At 53.0% G+C, this 19,841-nt stretch overlaps 9 protein-coding genes and 1 non-coding gene across 10 annotated transcripts; 7 read left to right on the forward strand and 3 right to left on the reverse strand.

Annotated features, from left to right (window-relative positions):
* Positions 1-726: 726 nt before the first annotated feature.
* LRP88_05441 (major facilitator superfamily domain-containing protein) lies at positions 727-2,772 on the reverse strand (the record flags this gene model as incomplete). Its single annotated transcript, XM_083241993.1, has 12 exons — positions 727-906; positions 960-1,024; positions 1,072-1,185; positions 1,244-1,396; positions 1,448-1,590; positions 1,651-1,853; positions 1,909-1,973; positions 2,033-2,311; positions 2,360-2,461; positions 2,512-2,548; positions 2,602-2,631; positions 2,701-2,772. 12 exons carry the CDS (start codon positions 2,770-2,772, stop codon positions 727-729), a joined length of 1,443 nt encoding a protein of 480 aa, XP_083103141.1.
* Positions 2,773-3,638: 866 nt separating this feature from the next.
* On the forward strand, positions 3,639-4,976 carry LRP88_05442 (N-acetylmuramic acid 6-phosphate etherase; the record flags this gene model as incomplete). Its single annotated transcript, XM_083241994.1, has 5 exons — positions 3,639-3,837; positions 3,892-4,033; positions 4,154-4,541; positions 4,608-4,667; positions 4,719-4,976. 5 exons carry the CDS (start codon positions 3,639-3,641, stop codon positions 4,974-4,976), a joined length of 1,047 nt encoding a protein of 348 aa, XP_083103142.1.
* A 626-nt stretch (positions 4,977-5,602) lies between these two features.
* On the forward strand, positions 5,603-7,053 carry LRP88_05443 (uncharacterized protein; the record flags this gene model as incomplete). The annotated part of the gene is made up of 4 exons (XM_083241995.1): positions 5,603-5,651; positions 5,710-6,058; positions 6,115-6,248; positions 6,305-7,053. 4 exons carry the CDS (start codon positions 5,603-5,605, stop codon positions 7,051-7,053), a joined length of 1,281 nt encoding a protein of 426 aa, XP_083103143.1.
* Positions 7,054-7,898: 845 nt separating this feature from the next.
* On the forward strand, positions 7,899-9,326 carry LRP88_05444 (N-acetylglucosamine-6-phosphate deacetylase; the record flags this gene model as incomplete). The annotated part of the gene is made up of 3 exons (XM_083241996.1): positions 7,899-8,267; positions 8,322-8,998; positions 9,050-9,326. 3 exons carry the CDS (start codon positions 7,899-7,901, stop codon positions 9,324-9,326), a joined length of 1,323 nt encoding a protein of 440 aa, XP_083103144.1.
* A 171-nt stretch (positions 9,327-9,497) lies between these two features.
* On the forward strand, positions 9,498-9,613 carry LRP88_05445. The gene has a single exon (XR_014475177.1). It is a non-coding gene; the product is annotated as a 5S ribosomal RNA (ribosomal RNA).
* Positions 9,614-9,943: 330 nt separating this feature from the next.
* On the reverse strand, positions 9,944-11,204 carry LRP88_05446 (uncharacterized protein; the record flags this gene model as incomplete). The annotated part of the gene is made up of 3 exons (XM_083241997.1): positions 9,944-10,397; positions 10,479-10,879; positions 11,127-11,204. 3 exons carry the CDS (start codon positions 11,202-11,204, stop codon positions 9,944-9,946), a joined length of 933 nt encoding a protein of 310 aa, XP_083103145.1.
* Positions 11,205-12,714: 1,510 nt separating this feature from the next.
* LRP88_05447 (uncharacterized protein) lies at positions 12,715-13,545 on the forward strand (the record flags this gene model as incomplete). Its single annotated transcript, XM_083241998.1, has 1 exon — positions 12,715-13,545. The coding sequence occupies one exon, from the start codon at positions 12,715-12,717 to the stop codon at positions 13,543-13,545; it is 831 nt and encodes a 276-aa protein (XP_083103146.1).
* A 424-nt stretch (positions 13,546-13,969) lies between these two features.
* On the reverse strand, positions 13,970-15,986 carry LRP88_05448 (uncharacterized protein; the record flags this gene model as incomplete). Its single annotated transcript, XM_083241999.1, has 3 exons — positions 13,970-15,309; positions 15,365-15,870; positions 15,943-15,986. 3 exons carry the CDS (start codon positions 15,984-15,986, stop codon positions 13,970-13,972), a joined length of 1,890 nt encoding a protein of 629 aa, XP_083103147.1.
* Positions 15,987-16,489: 503 nt separating this feature from the next.
* Positions 16,490-17,785, forward strand: LRP88_05449 (serine hydrolase domain-containing protein; the record flags this gene model as incomplete). The annotated part of the gene is made up of 1 exon (XM_083242000.1): positions 16,490-17,785. One exon carries the CDS (start codon positions 16,490-16,492, stop codon positions 17,783-17,785), a length of 1,296 nt encoding a protein of 431 aa, XP_083103148.1.
* Positions 17,786-18,442: 657 nt separating this feature from the next.
* Positions 18,443-19,652, forward strand: LRP88_05450 (uncharacterized protein; the record flags this gene model as incomplete). Its single annotated transcript, XM_083242001.1, has 4 exons — positions 18,443-18,622; positions 18,686-18,718; positions 18,776-19,321; positions 19,380-19,652. 4 exons carry the CDS (start codon positions 18,443-18,445, stop codon positions 19,650-19,652), a joined length of 1,032 nt encoding a protein of 343 aa, XP_083103149.1.
* Positions 19,653-19,841: the final 189 nt, after the last annotated feature.

Here is a 19,841-nt window from a genome sequence, read left to right on the forward strand (position 1 = left end):
CCTGTCTTTATTGTTTTTGCCTTATGAGATCAGGTTGTTAGAGGATTGGCAGTGTGAACCGGATCCTTCTTTTATCCCTTTACGAGCGAAAGGAACCCTCATGTGTGTATGTAGAGGTCGCTGAGGCAATGATATTACCCGTGCCGTTGTGACACTCCATCCCTATTTCACAACTCTATTCTCCATCAGATTTGACTTTGATTCCACTTTAATCTATTGCGAAGTACGATTTTAAGTCTGGGCTGCCAAGGTAGACTGTCTGGTGCTCTTACAATAACCTCACAACCCTCATCGCGCCGTTTATTGCCAACCCCCTTCTCATTGTCCAAAAGCACTCCGTGAAATATATGTATATGGCCAAGAGGGATCAATGGCCCCATCATTGATGGAAGCCATTTTCACATTGCTAGGGACAAACGGCGCCGTGAAGGCGGTGCACGTTTCCGTTGCTAAGTAGGGAGCCTTACACATGCTAGCCCGTATCATCCGGTCCGGTTAACGGGATGTAATGATGAAAAAGGAAAAGAAAAATAGGATGAGATCTCTCAAGAAAGTAACGCCAGTATAGATCCGTAGGTATTGCATTAGCAGACTCTTGTATAAAGGTTAGCTGCAATCGTAACGTTGAAGAAGCTCCTAAAACCAATCGCCCTGCTCTCACTTATCGCCACATCAACAGCCTGGATGTACCTAGGCAAGGATGTGCAACGTCCGAAGCAAACCAACTCAGAGCTCCTTACGCTCCTTGTCAGGCACCTCCTCGATTCCTTCTTCCATCTTGGAGTCTAGAACGGGGTGCTCCGAAAACATCCGGGCGGTTCTCCTGTCCTGCCACCACACGACGCCAATCCATGCCGCGAGACTGACGGAGACAACAACCATGGCGATGGTACCCTTTTGGAAACCCTTTTATCTTTGGTCAGCATTTGGTGATGGGGTTGGGGAAGCGGACAACTCACAGTGGCTGCGTCCTTAACAGGATACAGTGTGATGCCCCAGAAAGAGAAGAGCACGGAGGAGGCACCTGTGCGTTGTTAGCAGATGTTAACAGCCAAAGTGGAATATACTGACCGTTCATGGCGTAGAGAATCACAGCTCGTGCGGCATCATCTCCATCTCGGGCCAGAACCTTGTTGGCCCAGGTGAAGACGACCGGCTGAATCAAGTAGGCAGTTCCAGCAAGGTCTACATCCGTTAGAAGCACAAACTTGAACAATTCGAGGAAGGGGTTTGGGAAGCTTACAGAAGGCTGCCATCTTGGCCGCTGTGCCAACCATATTCCAGCAAAGGAGGACGACGCAGGTGATGATCTGAACACCGCAGGCAATGAAACCATAAGGGGCATGAACTCCCGTCGCGTCAATTGCCACAGAGGTGCACAGCGTAAGTACAATACCTGAAGACGTGTTAGATGTTTCCATCACAGTTCTTGAACCTGGTGACGTACCGATTGCAGTGATTCCAAGAGGGTATGTGTTGTTCTGCGGCACAGTGAACAGGCCAGACGCCTTCATCCAGAGGACCATGCAAGTCTGAGTCGAGTAGGCCTCGAGAGCACCGCCAAGCATCCAAAAGATGGTGAAGATCCAGCTGGACTATGGGTAAGCATCGAGTTTAAATCATTACTTGTTAACAAACGAGAATGCTCACAAGTTGGGTGTCAGAAGGACTCTCTTGATGATAGAAACTCCAATCTTATGACCCTCAGGGTTCTTGGGTGGCAGGCGGCTCAAGGCGAGCTCACGCTCGTGAGGCTTGAGGTAGAAGGCCTGAGTGGTTTCGGGAAGGTCAGGGAAGAACATGAAGCCGAAGATTGCCACGGGAATGGTAATAATGCCGTCGATGATGAAAGACTGTCGGTTTCGTTTAGCAAATCAAGATGATACAGGGGTAGAGATCAAGCCTCACCCATCGCCAGCCAGGCAAACCTGAAACTCCGTCCATGGTCTTCCAAATAGCCGTCATTAGAATACCTGACACAGCGGATTAGAAAAATCCTGCAACACGGTGACTCGTGAGTAGATCGACATACCGGCAAACATGGTACCAACCATGCCCGAAGCCTGGAAAAGTCCAACTCGCTTTCCGACCTCGGGTCCCTTGTACCAACTTCCGATGATGTACTGGGTGCCGCTGTATGTCGATGCCTCAGCAATACCTTGAAAGAAACGCACGGCGGCTAGCTGGGAGAAATTGTTGCAGGCGCCGCAAACCATGGTCAAGGCGGCCCAGACAAGGGTCATCAGGGGGAACCAGATGCGAGGGGCGACCTTCTGAATGACGAGACCATGGGGGACCTGGCCGATGATGTCTTTTCCTTGTTAGAAGGCCGTCCTGTTATATCTACCAGAGAACTTACAGCCAACGGCGAGACAAGTAACCAGGAGATTGTACTCATCACCCGTAAGATTGATGTCCTCCTTCATCCCGGAGACGTAGGCATTACCTAAAACAGCGCGGTCTACAGGGTATCAGTCAAGGGAGCTATTCTAGGAGATCTGGAAGACGCACCGAGGTAATTGAAGAAGAATGCCACACAGCAGTACGTCTAGAGTCATGATGAGAAGAGTTTTCAATCAAGCCCAACGAGCGGTCACATACCAGAATGAAGAAGTCAACCTTTTGCAGAAGCTACAATTGATCGTCAGTTTCAATGCCCTTGCTCGCCACAGAGTTGTATTCATGGACGGATATGCTGACCTTTCGCTCCTCAGGGGTGTCAGGCGCCTCGCCCCAGACGGCGATGCGAAGCTTGCGAAGACCTTCGCCCATGGTGAATTGATAATTGAAAGACTGTTCGAGAGCAAAGCTGGGAAAGATTCAGGGATACTCGCAAGCGTTGACCTGTCTGAGGAATGAATGGGATGCAGAGCGTCAAGAACAGACAGGCAGTCTGGCGACTGGCATGGGTTTAATAGGAAGTGACAACTCGGCCTCACATCCGGGGAAGGCCTGTTATCAAGTTAGAGTGAACTTGCGGCTTAGCACCTTATCTTGGAACGGATTGGAGCACAGATACCTAACCACCCTCCCCCAGTTTGAACCCCGCAAACTAAATCCTAGCGCGGAGAGACGGTGGGAACAGCTGAATTCCGAGGTCATGGGGACGGAACCTTGCATTACTCGGGGTAAAGGCTTCCTCTCTCCAGGTCTCTAGTTGCCACCAGCTGGGGGCTTCTCTCCAGTGAACAGCCCGGCATGAATAGCAGTGACCCAGCCGACTGAGTCCTCACCTGTCGTGTATGCTCTCAAGGGTCCTGGTCCGGTCCACTTTAGCTCAGTTGACCATCCCATTGTGGAGTTGATTAAGTTGGCATGGTTGCATCCGTCTTCCGAGGGCGGCGGCGGATAACCCGACATTTGATGCGGCACCTTTTTGATATTCAGGAAATCATTCCGCCCAACATGCGGCTGACAAGGATCACAGTGTTCTGTAGGGTCGGAAGCGGCAGATTAGTCCGGGAGTCTCAGGGCTCCAGAGCAACGACCTCTCTCGCTTGGGGGTGGTTGAGTATCCTTTGTTGCTTTCTTTGATATTTGATATCTTTTCGCCTCCATCTATCAAGGGCTGATAACGAACGGAGGACGCATATTTCGGTTCCATGTGTTGAGCTGGTCTTATCCACATTTCTTCCAACATGTCTCCTTCAGCTGTATGCGAGGCTTCGCCCGAGAGCCAAGGTTCTGTGAACGGCCATAATGGAAATGGCGGCTTTGCGACTGTCAAGCCCAGCAACGGCACCGTCTCGCTCGCAGAGAGCCTCGCGGGTCTTCAAACGGAGCAGAAAAACTCGAAGACAACAAACATTGATTCTATGAGCTCGCTAGAACTATGTCGTAAGCTTGACTTTCTCGGGAAGCGTGGGAAGATACTGACCATTGACTACCTAGGCGTTATCAACGAAGAGGATGCCTCGGTCGCACAAGCAGTTCAGACCTGCCTTCCGCAGATTGCTGATGCTATTGATATTATAGTGCCTCGTCTGCTGGATGGTGGTCGAGTCATCTACACCGGGGCAGGGACAAGTGGGAGGTAAGAGAGCAAGCCTAAGCTGACTTTCACTTGGCGATCCCTTCTGACATTGATTGACCTTCAGGTTGGGCGTTCTTGATGCCTCAGAAATGTGAGTGTCACCTCCCTTCTTACCTCAAGCTATCATCGACTGACCGGTGATAGTCCCCCCACATTCTCGGCCCCTCCTGGACAGTTCGTCGGCCTGATTGCTGGGGGAGACTACGCGATCCGAAACGCTGTCGAAGGCGCCGAAGACTCAGAGGAGCTGGGGGCAGCAGATCTCGCAGAACTCGCGCCGCCGCTCAGCAAGAACGACACTCTGGTGGGAATCGCCTCTTCAGGGAGAACTCCATATGTGCTGGGCGGCCTGAAGTACGCCCGCTCCATCGGGGCTGCCACGGTCGGTCTGGCGTGCGTCAAGCCCAGCTCTCTCAGGTCCCTTTGCGATGTTCTGATTGAGTGTGTTACTGGACCTGAGGTTGTGACGGGCAGTACTCGACTCAAAGCAGGAACTGCGACAAAAATGGTGCGTATTCTCTGCCCTACCTTTCTTGTCTGTTTTCTGTCCCACTCGCTCATCATGACTTGGCAGATTCTCAACATGATCTCGACGGGTTCACAAATCCGCACGGGAAAGACATTTGGAAATTTGGTGAGCAAGTCCCCAGATTCAACAAGCGTATACAAAATCTAACCTTGACAGATGGTCGACTTGAAAATGTCCAACGAGAAGCTGCAGAACCGGGCCCGCCGGGTCGCCCGAATGGTAGTCCCTCCATCATCGGCTCTGGATATTGAGAGTGAAGAGGTCCTGGATGCCGTCCTGGCTGATTGCGACGGTCAGGTCAAGCTTAGCATCCTCGTGGCGACTCTGGGCTGCTCGCCCGCGGAGGGACGGGCTAAGCTGGAGGCTGCCTCAGGGTCGTTGAGACAAGCCTTGCAGGGAAACCTAACCGATTGACACTGGGATTATTGTGGTTCATATAGAGTAAACTGCATAGAATAGAGTCTTTTCTTCGTCCCATGGGTCAAACATCTTTTTAATCGACTAGACTGTATGAGACTCTGTAACAAACTCCAGCTAGGTGCTGTAGCACAACATGTGACTCAACACAAAAACAAGCCCAACACGGTCACCTTTTGAGTGTAGACGAGGTGAGTATGCGGGTCATGGATTCCACACAATCTCCAGTCCTATTACCAACCTCCCCTGTTGTCGGGTTTTCCGCTCATGGAGGGGGGCTTGATCCGACGCCAAAATCAGCTGAGCCCCCCGAGGGGACGCGCGGAGAAGCCGTTGGGCGGCGGAGACCTGACCCCTCCCCAGACCCCAGAGCAGTCCTCATCCTCATCCTTGTGGCAACGTGAGAGAGACCTGGCGCGTTCAGTTTTGCATGGAATACGCAGTCGAGGTGCTGAGCTCTCCATCGGGGGAATTGGGCTTCACACAGACACACTGGAAGATCGCCTTAACCTAGACCTTTAAAAGGTTGGGTGCTTGCTGCACAACTGAGCCCTGCGCCTTTGAGTCCCAGCTTGTGAATTATTCTATTGACTACCTAATTATTCCGTTACTAAACAATCGACATGGTAGCTCTCAATGTCCTCGGGCTCAACTGCGGCACAAGCATCGACGGTATGTGTTCCGCTGTAGAAGGTGGCCATGGTGATGATGCATGCTGACAACGTTGTAGGCGTTGATGTTGCGCACTGTCGAATATCCTCAGTAGACTCTTCAAACGACATAAGTGTGCAAGTCCTGGCATACACCGAAGTCCCTGTAACCCCTGAATTACGGTCTCAGGTCCTTCGCCTATGCCGCCCCAACCAAGAGGGCGCGGCCACTTCCATGGCCGAGGTCTGCGATCTCAACTTCGCACTCGGTCGCGAGTTTTCTCGCGCCGTCAAGGAGTCCGGTGTTAATCTGTCAGAGATTGACATCATCGCCAGTCATGGCCAGACTCTGTGGCATCAGCCACTAGGCGAGCATCGATCTACACTTCAGATGGCCGAGCCTGCTGTGATTGCTCGTCAAACGGGAAGGTACGAACTCTCGAATGGGGAAGACCATTGTTGTTTGATTGCTAAGAAAGGGTCAGGACTGTTGTGAGTGGCTTTCGAGTCGCCGAGCTTGCTGCCGGACGCCAGGGTGCCCCGTTGGCAGGCTTCTTTGAAGCGGCTCTACTCTATGATCCGAAGGTCACACGCATTAGCCAGAACATCGGTGGAATAGGTGTGTAGAGCCTCATAGTGGAGTGATGGACCCCCTTGCTGACGATCTTGGTGTAGGGAATGCAACCGTGCTGCCGGCATCGAGCGCCACACAGCCTGGGAAGTCGGAGTCGACATACATGGCCTTCGATACTGGCCCTGGAAATGTCTTTATTGATGCTGCCATGCGCACTCTAACTGATGGCAAACAACACTACGACCGTGATGGAGAGCTAGGTGCCAAGGGCGAAGCAGACATTGACACTGTTGTTGTCAATGACTACTTGGCCAACGAGCCCTACTTCCAGCTGAAGCCTCCCAAGACCACTGGACGTGAACTCTTCTCCGATGACATAGCCAAGGCCCTGGTCAACAAGTTGAAGGATGCGGGCAAGACCCCAGAGGCCATCATCGCCACCATCACGCGGATCACGGCAGAGTCTATCGCGAGAGCCTACGAGCAATACGTCCTACCACATCTCGGCAAGGATGGGAATATTGACGAGATTTACATCTGCGGTGGTGGAGCTTACAACCCCAACATTCTCAAGCACCTGCAGCAACGGTTTCCCAAAAGCCGAGTGTTGAAGCTCGACGATGCACCGGTGAAGATAGATCCCAGCGCCAAAGAGGCCGTATTGTTTGCAGTCCTGGGCTTCCTTGGGGTCTGTGGCCGTACGGTTCCCGTTGCTGCCGACTCGGAGTCGACGGATCCTGCCATCATGGGGGTCGTCACTCCAGGGGATAACTATCGCAACTTGATGAGAGCTGTGGTTGGGGACTCAGGATTCAGCAGCAGAGGCGTCTTGAGACGAATCTTGATGTAGTTGAATTAGGTGTTCTGTTCCTTGCCCTCCCCTGACCCTACACCTGTGAGCTATGTTTTCTCGAACTGGGGCTTGAACTCTCCAGTTGAGCAGAAGAACTACCCCAAGCACTTGGCAGAAGTTTAGCCATGTCTAGGGTACCGGAGAATATGATATTATGCTTGAATTTCTAGCCTTGATCTGGTGCGAAATGTTCCCTGAAGTGGCCTTGGACTGTGAAGAATAATGATCGGGTGTAGGGCAAGTGGTCGACATCCTGCCCATCTGCCCCCATAGGCCCAACGCGATATCCAGCTACCTGGTTCTTTTGGACCATCATGACTCAGAAGACGTAGTTTAATTGAGGGATCAAAGTGATATCCAGCCGCGGGTTGCCAGATAACGCTATCGGCGGAGAACCCGACCGAGTCCTGGTCTAGGGATTCTCGAAAACTTACCAAAGCCCGCTTGGCGGCGGAAATCCCGACGACCCAAAGCCGTGGGCGTCATTCACTGACGGCTAGGAAGAAAGAATAGCGCCTCCGATCTGCGTGGTACAGGGCTCAAGCTTGACGCAACGTTGGATGGGGATTGAGTCCAATCCGCCCACTGCCCGACGACCTTGACAGGCGTGAAACTATCTGCACATGCAATAGGTCGGACAGAGACATATCTGTGGTCTCATGGAACTTCAATGACCCAAGTAGCAAAATACATAAACGTTCACGGTGGTGAAGCTGCTCCCTTGGATTGACTTAGACCCGAGCCGAGCTCCAATACGAAGAACCACCAACTCAGAAGTCATCGCTACATCGCGCCCCTTCCGTTTACCTCTTCACTTGCTCCTACTCCTGGTTCCATTTAAGATGCCCTCTGTGATCTCTTCGGGTGGTATCACCAAGTTTACCAACTGCCGCCTCGCTCGTGGGGACAATCTCATATCCGAGGACCTTTGGGTGAGCTCTCACACTGGAACTATCTTGTCTAGTCAGGCGACCTTTTTCGATTCGGGCACTCTACCCGACCGCGTCATTGACCTCGGGGGCCGTATAATTTCTCCTGGCTTGATCGACGTCCAGCTCAATGGGGCATTCGGCTTCAACTTCTCAACATTGCCCGATGACATTTCGGAGTATTCAAAGGCTGTCGCAGATGTGAATAAGAAGTTGACTACTACGGGTGTTACTTCATATGTCCCGACCTTGACCAGCCAAAGGTCAATCCTCTATCAAAAGGTGGGCAACAGTATGTGCGCGGAGCGAAGTTCGATGTGTTGACAGTCTCTCCAGGTGCTACCTTTTCTTCGTCCAAGCCGCCTTCAGTTTGCCCATGACGGAGCAGAGTCCCTTGGTGCACACGTGGAGGGGCCTTTCCTCAACCCCGGGAAGAATGGCATCCACGATGTCAACGTGCTCCAGGAGGCCTTCAGCTTCCAAGATATTGAAGCCTGCTACGGCGTGGAGAATTTGGGCAAAACGGGGGAGCCAGACGCTGAGCCCGCCTCGATAAAGAAGATGACACTCGCCCCAGAGCGCGGCAACATGGTGCAGCTCATCCCTGAGCTAACAAGTCGAGGCATCATCTGTTCCATCGGGCACTCCGAGGCGACGTACGAAGAGGCATCGGATGCCGTCGTCTCGGGGGCTACAATGATCACGCACCTGTTCAACGCCATGAGGCCTCTCCATCACCGCAATCCGGGAATCTTCGGCGTACTTGGCGTCGTTACCGACAAGCTCCCTAGGCCGTACTTTGGTATCATCGCCGATGGCATTCACCTCCATCCCACCGCCATCAACATCGCTTTCAATGCTCACCCGGAGGGCTTCATTCTCGTCACTGATGCAATGCACCTAGTTGGACTTCCAGATGCGGTGTATCCCTGGACCAACGGCGACGTGGACAGTAAGATCGTCAAAGTTGGGCCGACGTTGTTACTGGAAGGGACAGACAAGATTGCTGGAAGGTCAGCGTCCCCCTCCTCTCTACCAAAACCTACTAACCTAAGGGCATCTAGTTCTATCACCCTGATCGAGTGTGTGAATAATTTCCTCAAATGGTCAGGTACCTCGGTCGGCAAAGCACTCAAGGCAGTCACTTCAACGCCAGCAGCCATGCTCGGTGTTGAAGACCGCAAGGGGAGCTTGAACGTGGGTGCCGACGCTGATCTCGTCATCTTCTCCGAGGAGCAGACGACTGAAGGTATCACGCAGCTGGTGATTGATGAAGTCTGGAAGCTTGGCACTCAGGTCTATTTGCGAAAAGGGGCAGCCGCGATGGCGAAGAAGGCATAGCACATTAGTAGACCTGTTCACAACCTTGAATAGGTACCTACCTATGTTTATTGGGACGAGGCACAAATAGACGCACTTTCTAATTAATTGGTGTATGGATTGTGTAACTACTGTTCTGCTTGCGGCCATCCAGTAAACACCATGAGCTGATTGAGCCTCGCCTCCTATCACATACGACCATACCCACTGGAGAACTCGGGATCCCGTCCGCTCTCCCATAGATAAGCCAGTGAGGGGCGGATTAGTAGTTGGGTCGGTGACGACCAGCGAATCCCCGCTGTTGTATGTTTTTTGCTCTTTTTGCTGTTTCTTTATGTCTTTTGTTAACGTGTGGCCGACTGTGACGAAGAGTGGTTGTGGTGGGGGCTGATGCTGAAAAAGGGGGGCGGGGTGAGACGACAATGTAAGCTGGGCATAACGTGGACCACAGAACGAACTGGCAAAATAGCAGTATCCTCATAATATCCTTCTAATGTCCTCACAATATCCTTATAATACCCTCGTGATATCTTCATGATATCCTCACAATACCCTCATGATATCCTCCCAGACATGGCTACTGGGCTTGCTTCTTGGGAACAGCGAGGTCCGCTTTATCCATGGCAAGAATGAAACTTTCATGGCATGCTCGAATCCGGGGGGCCACAATTTTCGGCTCCTCGGTAGTAGTGGTCGGTTAGGCGCTGCTCGTAGTAGTCATAATTCTTGAGGCATAGGATCTTCCAATCTTCTAAGGTGAGGCCTTCGTGGAAGTTGACGAGGTCGTTGGAGGCGGCCCAGCCATAAATGTCTTTCCATTGCCACCTCGGCTCCCCACTCTTTTCATTGACGACGGAGAGAAACGCCTTGGAACTACTGCGGTGTGCATCTTTCCGGTCTTGTCGTATCTTCTTTGACGACTCTTGGTTGTCCTCGACTTGTCGCTTCCGCTTCTTGGTCGGTGACTGTCCGGGCTCGTCTTGTTTGGCCTCTCCGAAGAGATCTTGGATCCAAGCTCCGGCCTCGACAGATGATTCCGACAGCTTCTTCTTCTTCGGGAATTCTGGGAGGGTGATTTCGTGGGTTGCACCGCTGTGTCAGCCCTGGAATATTGTGTCGAAAAAGCGGTCTCGCGGCTCGGGTGTGGGGACCAGGATCTAACAATGTTCTCACGGATATGGTTGCTGGGCTTGCTTTGCGAGCGCCACGCGGACCACTTCATTGGCAACTTCTGTGATATCGGTGGTGGATTCTCTGATCTTTGGTCGGATTAGACCTGGCTCGCGTAGCTTCAAGTGGTCGATATTCCGATCTGGGAGGTCGAGACTGGAGTCGCTCTTTGCCCACTTGGCAATTCGCCTCCGGGCGAGCGCGATGAGCTTATCGTGGTTGAAGGTTTCGATGAGTTGACGCTCCTGGAGGTCGAAGTTGGTGATACACCGTATCTTCCAGTCCTTCATTGACAGGTTGTGATGAAACTTGACACACCCTTTGGAGGCGGCCTGGCCACATTCGTCCTTCCAGAGCCACTTGATCTCGGCGTCATACTCGTCCACAGCGACGGTGAGGAACGCCTAAGCACTACAAAGCCGGACCAGTTGTCGCTTCTTGGGTGGGCTTCCGTCCCCGTCCTCCCGCTTTCGCTTGTTGGGGCTCTCAGGTTCTGGCGTTTTGTCGGTCTTGCCTTGCGCCTCGGCCGCCTTCGCCGTCGCCTTCTCCTTGGCTGCATCCTTGGGGTTGATACTCTAGGTGCCAGCTTGGACATGGAAACGCAGGGAACTCGATCTCATGTGGCAAGTCGGTGTGCCAGTCCGCAAAGACTTCGTCAAAGAATTGGTTTCGCGACTCAAGAGTAACGACCTCAGTGCTGGGTCGGTCAGTGACATAATTGCTTGCCATGGCCTGATCAGATAACTGAGAGAGTCTTTCTCCGTTAATGTCAAGTCATGTTACTCCAGGACCAAAGCTCCAGCTGGGCGGCTTTCGGTAGCATTGCTGTCATTAAGCAACCCACTTGAGGCTGTGGCAGGGACGAGCTGGGCCATGCAAAGAGAGGCCTCTGTACGACGGATACGAAAGCGTGACCCTTGCCGCTTCTGCGACCTCCCTTTCTGTTCTTCCTCTTCCTATCCGGCGTCTTCTCATCCCCCTTTGCAGAACCGTCTCTGGCATCCTCGTCGGAGCCTGTTCCATCGCTGTCGTCTTCCGCTTCTAAGGATAGATCTTTGCTCCACTCGCCGGCGTGGAAGCTCGCTTCTCGGATCTTGCCTTGTCAAAGCGTAGGTTTAGCAGTGCCTTAGGTTGAGCCGGTGTGCCAACGCTCGAAGACGACTTGGAGGAGCTCGTTCCTTGACTCGAGAGTGAGGGTGACTTCCTCCCTTTTGCATCGGAGCTTGACCCCCAGCCATGCTTCAGCCAGGTCGTGCAGACAACACTTTTCCCATGCCGTGAGCTGCTCTGGCCACAGAATTCGAACTCCTGGTGCGCGCGTTTGGGCAACTTCGGTGTCGCCCAGATACCCCGGTATATATTCATCGAGGGTAAACTCCTCCTTGTCGGCTTTGGCTTCCTCGGTTGTCGACATTCTCTTTTTTTTCTGTTAGCAGCTGCTATCTATGGGCTTTCGTGGTTCTCATAGATTACCGAGACTTGCCGTAGTTCCGTCGCTCCAGGGAAGAGGGCCGCAAGATTGGGGAAAGTGAGGTGTGAGTCGTAAGTTGGAGATATGGGCGGGTTGGAAGCTCAAGGGCACGATGTGCAGTGTCGACGATAGGGGGTGAAAATAACAAGTTGTGAGGAGGAGGGGGGAGTTAAAGATCGGGTGATATGCAAACTCGAGATCAAGAAGGAACACGAGAGGACAAGGTGGGTGAGGGTTTGAGAGAGGGGAAGTTGAAGACCGAGGAGGATGAACAAGCCAAAAGTTCAGGTTCTCAGGCGAAGTGAGGGGAATTTTGTAAGGGGGGGGGGGGGGGGGTAAACAAAAGACGTCTTCTGGGTGCTGTTTGTCACTACTCTGTTGATATTCTCCGTTTTTGTCCATTGTTGTTGTTCCCGATTGTCCCCGATTGTCCCCTCGTTGATGCAGCCCCTCCCCTCTGTATCTGTTTGTCAGTGACTCCGGCAGCGCCAGCCCGCCAAACATCGGTACAAACGTGCGAGCACAGAACATTTACGAAACTTGTGGAATTAAGACAAAAGCTCGCCAAGATCTTGAAGCTTCTTTAAAACTTCTTTCCTCTTAAACTTCATCCATGCCAGCCCCAGCCTCATTACTACTACCCTACCACATCCTCAAACTTGGTATATATATTTCCACTTTTTATACGGAGGAATACAGCATTCAAAATAGGACTAACTATATAGGTCCCTCGAAGTGATGTCCGACCAACCCTCCTTTCCCGCCGGGATGTCGGGCGCCGACTGCGGAAAGCTGCACCAGCTTCTCGTTGAGACAGCGATGAACGACTCCACCGTCAAAGAATCACGCCCCCTGGACACCATTATATTCAGGCCCGCCGACCTGACGAGAGGAGAGAAGGCCCAGCTAATGGACCTTCTGACATCCTTCATGTCGATGGTCAAGCAGATGCCTGACGAGGCTCGCACGCGTGAGCTCTACCGAGATTTCCTCGACTCGATATTCAAGCGATGGATTTCGAACAAGAAACCCGACGGTCCTCCAATGCTCTTCCCCCTTGGGTTCGAAGCAGCTGCTCAAGTCGGCATTCTGCGCGACGACCATCCTGGCATCCGGCCTCCTCCTGGCGTACCCCTGTCAAACCTTCCAGTGCCACCCGCCCGTATGGCTGGCCAACCTGTCTTCTATGGGCTGGAATTGACACTCAACGAAGGGGGATGGCGATGGTTCTTCATGGACCGTCGGACGGGGCTCGTCGACCCTCAATTCGTCAACATGGGTGGGTTGACCCTCGCTGAGGCTCGCAGACGTGTGATCAGCAACTACGATCGCAGCGAGTCTAAGCGTATCACTAAGTACAACCTCGACTTGGTCGTTTCTGTGGCTCAGCGTCGTATCATGAAATGGGCCAAGTATGGTTCTGGGCACGAGACGCACGTCGACCCTGTGGACCGCTTGATACCTGGCGGCATCCAAAAGCTCGTCCTGGCTCGCGACTGGATCGCACACTGGTCGCATGCTGCCCTCATCCTGACAAGCGAAATGCCTCCTTCAGATGAGGAGATCAGGATGCCCCCTGATGAACCCCCCCGCCAATGATGTCGCCCAAATGCCCCTGGCATTAATCCGCTCGAGTAAGTCACAACACCACATACAATGACGCTTTGATCCAGCTGCTTACACTTCATAGCGAGTAGACTTACAGAACAGTGGCGACAAAGTTGCCCCAGAGACCGCGAATGTTGCTAAGATGCACTTTGGTAGGTTACAACGCCAAGCTGCTTCGAGGGTCTTCATAAAGAGCAAGAGCAAGTTGCTGGATTGATGAGAGAGGTGGATGATGAGAGAGGTGGATGATGAGAGAGGTGGATGATGAGAGAGGTGGATGATGAGAGAGGTGGATGATGAGAGAGGTGGATGATGAGAGAGGCGAACAAACCGCCGGGCAGGAGAGATGCCGGTGCCGCCAAGGCTCAATGTCCCCATGTCTCTTCATCACAAGCTGTGACTTACATTTAGCTATCTAGGTATCTAGTATCTCGTAGCTAACCTGTGCTTCACCAGTCCCACCAGCTGATGCCAATAAACACGCTGGCGCACTAAACCCATAAGGCCATCCATTAGAAAGTTGCAGCCAGATAGATTGCATATCAATCAGCTTAGCCGAAGTATCTCCCGTGGCAAACTTGATGGAAGCCTGCAGATGCGGCAGGGAAATAAGTGAAGGGTACCCGTCTCCAGGCTGGGGTCGAAAGTCATCGGCGGAATCATCATCAGAATGGGACGATCCTGGGCTGAGCATGTCTTCGTGGATCTCACCCCGGTAGCCAGCCTTGTACAGGGTCTTCATCACGTTGAGGGCTATCAACCATTGTTTTGCGGCCTTCCACTCCGAGACCCACGAGGAGATAAGGTGCTCGGCTAGTTGGAAGTAGGCCTTGGCTTTCTGCTGGATGTCTTCACCCGAGTAGGATTCATCCTGGGCGTACTCAAGCCAGAGAAACGTGTTGGCGGCAATAAGCAGTGAGGAAGCGACCCATATGGTTTGCAATGAAGAACGACCGAGCGCGCCTCCTTGTTCATGGTCCGCCAAATAGGAAAGCATTTCCCCAATTTTCAAGGCATTTGATACACAAATGTCCAGAAGTGACTGTTCCCTATGCAGGTAAGACCACCCGGCACCATCAACGAGGTCACAAAGCTGAGTGTACATAGCTAGGTGAGGCAAATAACACTGGTGGGCGACACAGGCAGCACTGTGAAGCAAAAAATGCATGGCAACAAATGTTGTTCCAGTACCAAGAGTACACTGGTCATGGAAATTCGCGGTGCTCCAGCAGAGGCTAGGGTGTAGTGACTCGATCCAAGCCTGAAGCGCATGATACCGAACAGCGAGGATACTTCGGGGATCGGTGGGTGCAAACTTGTCCAGGTTTCTCCGCGAATACACAGCAAAGTCGGCCATGTCACTCCAAAGACAAACCGTCTTGATAAGATACGGACTCAAACCCAAGTCGGATGGACGTCGATAGGATGAGAGATCGCCAAGAGTGACGCCCCTAGTCTCCTCATGATAGACCAACGATGCGTCGTTGCTGGGTACAGGTATGCCGACATTCTCGAGATCAATAGTGCGATGTTTGGCGAGGAAATATGATAACGCTCTGTCGAAGATGAGACAAGCCCAAAGTGTACGTCGACGGACTTCCTGCTCTTTGAGGCTGTGCTTCTTGTGGAAGTCCTTGTTGAGGCGCATGATCTCAGCCATCCGGATAGCTGTTCCAGCGAAGAGCCAATGGCGTGATCCCGAGTTGGATAGAAGTTCAGCTTGGGCAAGCAAGAGGTTGCCCTGGATGTTCGAGACTACAGCGTCGAATTAGCTCTCAGCTCGCTAACTCCCATGGCGAACAGTGCTTACCGGTCGGCCGATCCGACGACATCTTTGCCAGGAATCGGGCTTGGTGTAGATAGTGCTTGGACACGGCAGCGCCAGTCGGAAGCTGGAACAAGGAGAGTGCATCCGGAGATTCTAGGTAACGACCGCAGAGAGCGACAACAGTGGCTGAAAGAAGAGGATTCTGCATGCATTTTTGCTCAAAGTCCGGTCGGTGATCAAAAGAGCAAAAGTCGCTGGCAAAGTGGCGATCAAAGAAGAGGCCCAGGCATGCCTTTAGGCCGTCTGCCGTGATATCGAGAGGCTCTGCATCGGCGACGGGCACTCGTGCTACTGTCCGGGGCGTCTGGACAGTTACCTGGGGCTCTGGGATGGCCTCTTGGGGCTCTTGAACAGCGGAACAAGGCGTCTGGGGTGCTGTTCGGGGCTCCTGAGAAGTATCTGGAGTGGACCAGACGCAGGCAATGCCCCTGGATGCGCATCGCTTGCATCGAGGTCGGATGCCATCGCACTTGGACTTGCGACGGCGACTGTATGCCAATCAGGATCTGGATTAACAAAATGACAAGCAAGGGGCCTCAAGAACTTTGAGTAGAACATACCATGCATCGCATGCCTGTGGGGTCCTCAGAAATGTTCGGCGCATGATGTCTCGCGCGTCAAAGCTGGAGGAGAGCGGGAAACCCGAAGGTGCGGGTTCCGATGGGATTATACTCTGAGTTCCATCTCAACCCTCTTCCGGCCCCTCGGCTTTTCCGCTCCGAACCCTCGATAAGCCCAGTCACGCCGACCAAGGATAAGAGTGCCCCCGGCCAACTTCCTCACGTTATCATCAACCCCAGCAAAATTGACTGGCCATGACTCGTATCGCAGCTGAGCCTGGGGTTCTTGGCTCTCAGTCTGGCGAGGAAGTGTTCCTGGCTATCAAACGCATCGCGAATGTGGGGAATCTGGGGTAACGTCGAGATAGCGGGTTACCCGACAGCTTGGACAGCTTGTCGATAGGCAGGGGAGCGACCAGGTGAAGAGGCATTATATCATTCATCAAGTCTCCTCTCTTGGCCCGATTCTGACCTTCAGGGCCATCGTATCAACATTGATCTTCTTGCCTTTCATATCCAAGAGATCGCTGCCCATCAATCCGTCTCCATGAAGTTTCACGCTGCTTTGCTGGCCATCTTGGCTGCTACCCCAAGCCCTGCCACGGCCGATTCCGTGCTCAGGCATGGCCAACCTTCATCAGTCGGCATGCTGGCGAAGCCGCTAAAGGATATGGTTCAGAACATCACCGAGTACAGCAAGCCAAGGAACTACGGAGACGCATCCCACAATGAAGTCCGAGCTGTTGAGCCCGGATCAGCAAATATTGTGGCTCGTCACGGAGTTATCGTGATCGCCTTTGCTACGGGCAAGAGAAATCTGTACGCCGACGCCAATGGCACCCTCCTTGATCCGGCAGACCAGGAGGATGCCACACTCGACACTGTCTACGACCTTGCCAGCATTTCCAAGCTGTTTACCGCAGTCGCCGTGCTTCGGGAAGTTGATGCTGGCCGCGTCAAGCTTGAGGAGAACGTTGCGACCTATCTCCCCGAGTTCGCGGCCAACGGCAAGGGCAACATCAAGGTCATTGATCTGCTCACTCACACCAGCGGCTTGATGCCCCTCCCAGTTCCAGATCTCTGGAAGTCGTACTACTCATCCATCGATGAACGAGTTCACAAACTGCTCACTCTGGCTCCCCAGGAGCCGCGCCGCACCATGTTCCTCTACTCCGACATCGGTTTTATGACCCTGCGCTACCTCTTGGAGCGAGTTACTGGTCTGAACCACGAGCTTCTCGTCTACTCGTACACAATCCCCCTGGGCATGAGATCGACTTTCTTTAACCGGGGCAACCTCGAAGGCCCTCTCAACCCCTTCCACAACCGCACTGCCCCAACTGAGTTTGAGATCGAGGCCCAGGGTCCGGAGGAGCCCAAGCGCCCACAGCCCGTCCGTGGTACTGTCCACGATGAGAACACTTGGGCGCTCGGCGGTGTGTCGGGCCACGCAGGTGTCTTCTCCACGGTGGGCGACGTCGCTATCTTCTGCCAGATGATCCTGAACAACGGCATCTACAACGGCCACCGAGTGTTGTCCAAGAAGGCCGTAGATCTCATCTTTACCGACTTCAACGCCCAATTCCCCGGAAACAACTACGGCGCTGGCTTCGCGCTCAATCAGACGTACACGCAGGGAAGCATGCAGAGTATGAAGACCGCTAGCCATGCGGGCTTCACTGGAGCCACCCTCGCCATCGATCGTCCCTCTGGTACCTTCTGGCTCCATTTCGCGAACCGCGTGCATCCCAGCAGATATTGGGCCACCAACAACCCGGCTCGACGAGCTATGGGTTACTGGGTTGCCAAGAGTCTGGGGCGAAATGTGCCATGGCCGAACTAAGCGGGCTGGGAGAGATTCACCCTAGAGAGGAGAAAGAGTTCTCACAGGAAGTGAACGCTATGGGTTCAGCGGATGGTGATAAACTAGCCTCATGTTGCATCGACCGGTTGTCCATAACTTTGCGAAGTAGGCGCCATTCCAATGTGTCTGCGTGAAGGTGCGAAACGTTGAGAGGTGAGGGCAAGGTCCGTTTCCATTTGCGTACAGAGTTTGTATAGATTCGAATAAACTTTTATCTTCACGGAATGGTTTACTTCCCTCCCCTTGTCTGCGTCCTGTGGGAGGAGGGTTAAGTTGGATGGATGACCATCCCAACTAGTACCATCCCACTGGTCCGACCAGCACTCTTTTCTCTGTACCCTGTTTCTTTTGACCATTGATGTCGCATCCGAATTGCTGAGTCCATTTCGTTCGAACCCGACATGTGGAGTCGGGGAGTCGGATAAGCCGCCGGGGCATCGGATGGATCGTCACACTCCCGGCTCTGAAGCCAGCCGAACTTGCGCTCCCTTCCGGGTAGGCCCGATAATCATCCAGGAAAGTGAGTTGTTTCGTACGCTGCGATAGAGAAATGATTGCCTCAGAATGCTGTGATATTAAAGCGGCCGCGCCGCCCGGCGTTCTGGAGATGGCCTCCACGCAAACCACATAGTAATCATGAGACTCATTGTTCGCGATACCAGCACGGAAGCTGCCGAATATGTCGCCAGCTATATCCTCCAGCGCATCAAGGAATATGACCCAACTGCCGAACGTCCATTCGTTCTAGGCTTGCCAACCGGTGGCAGCCCTACCGAAGTCTACAGGCTTCTTGCCGCGAGCTACAAGGCCGGCGAGGTACGTGGACATGGCGCTACTCTTATCTGGTCTACGGCCTAGGGCTGATTGAGACTTCGGCAGGTTTCATTTGAGAATGTAGTCACCTTCAACATGGTAATAAAAGGTCCGCTTCCACGTTTCGGCAAGATGTTGCTAAGTTCCGGTGTTTAGGACGAGTATGTTGGCATACCACGAGACCATCCGCAAACATACCATTCCTTCATGTGGACTCACTTCTTCTCTCACGTCAACGTCCGTCCTGAAAACGTGCACATCCTCGATGGAAATGCCCCTGATCTCGAGGCCGAATGTGCCAGGTTCGAGGATCTTATCCAGGAAGCAGGAGGCATCGACCTATTCCTCGCTGGTATCGGTGAGGACGGTCACATCGCCTTCAATGAACCTGGATCCAGTCTGGCTAGTCGAACTCGAGTGAAGACACTGGCTTACGATACGATACTCGCAAACTCTCGGTTTTTCGGTAACGATGTGAACCAAGTGCCTCGGATGGCACTCACTGTTGGCGTTCAAACCGTCTTAGACGCACGAGAGGTGGTCACGTTGGCTCTTGGCGCGCGCAAGGCCGTCGCTCTCCAGAAGTGCATCGAGGGAGGAGTGAATCACATGTGGACGCTGTCGGGCCTTCAGCTACACCGACACTCGATGATTGTGGCTGACGAGGATGCAACACTCGAGTTGCAAGTTAAGACTGTAAAGGTGAGCCCTCTTCCGACTCTCTATGGATGATTTAAAAGGCTCTAACATAATGTTGCAGTACTTCAAGTCCATTGAACAGATCGCTCGCCAGCAAGGCTTTGAGCAGGGTCTGCCCAGAGGTCTCCGCAAAGGCAAGGTGGCCAATGGAGTCCATGTCAATGGCTCCGTTGTGGTGAACGGGGTTCACTCTCCTGTCGCCCTGAAGCCAGCCAACATCGATGCTTACTTGCTTCGGGCTAATAGTCCTGTTCTTGCTCAGCCTACATCCAGATCAGTCACACCGGAGCCCACCCTAGACAGTATGGGGTCCCGTGTCGCCCGAACGCGATGAGCTTTGATTGAAGGCGTACCTAGGCGAGTCTAAGTCAGCCCTACTGTGCGACCGGCTTTGACCAGGTTGTCGATGAGCTCGTCACCTAGAATGTTCTTATGCCCTGGGCGCAATTCTCAGTGACCTTTATGTGCCATCAGGCAAGGCATTGGTGCTAGAAAAGGACTGCTTGAAATTATTTGGAAGTGT

This window comes from Fusarium phalaenopsidis (genome assembly GCF_050370095.1).
Source record: "Fusarium phalaenopsidis strain FUZ10S chromosome Unknown contig_32292, whole genome shotgun sequence".
Classification (NCBI taxonomy): domain Eukaryota; kingdom Fungi; phylum Ascomycota; class Sordariomycetes; order Hypocreales; family Nectriaceae; genus Fusarium; species Fusarium phalaenopsidis.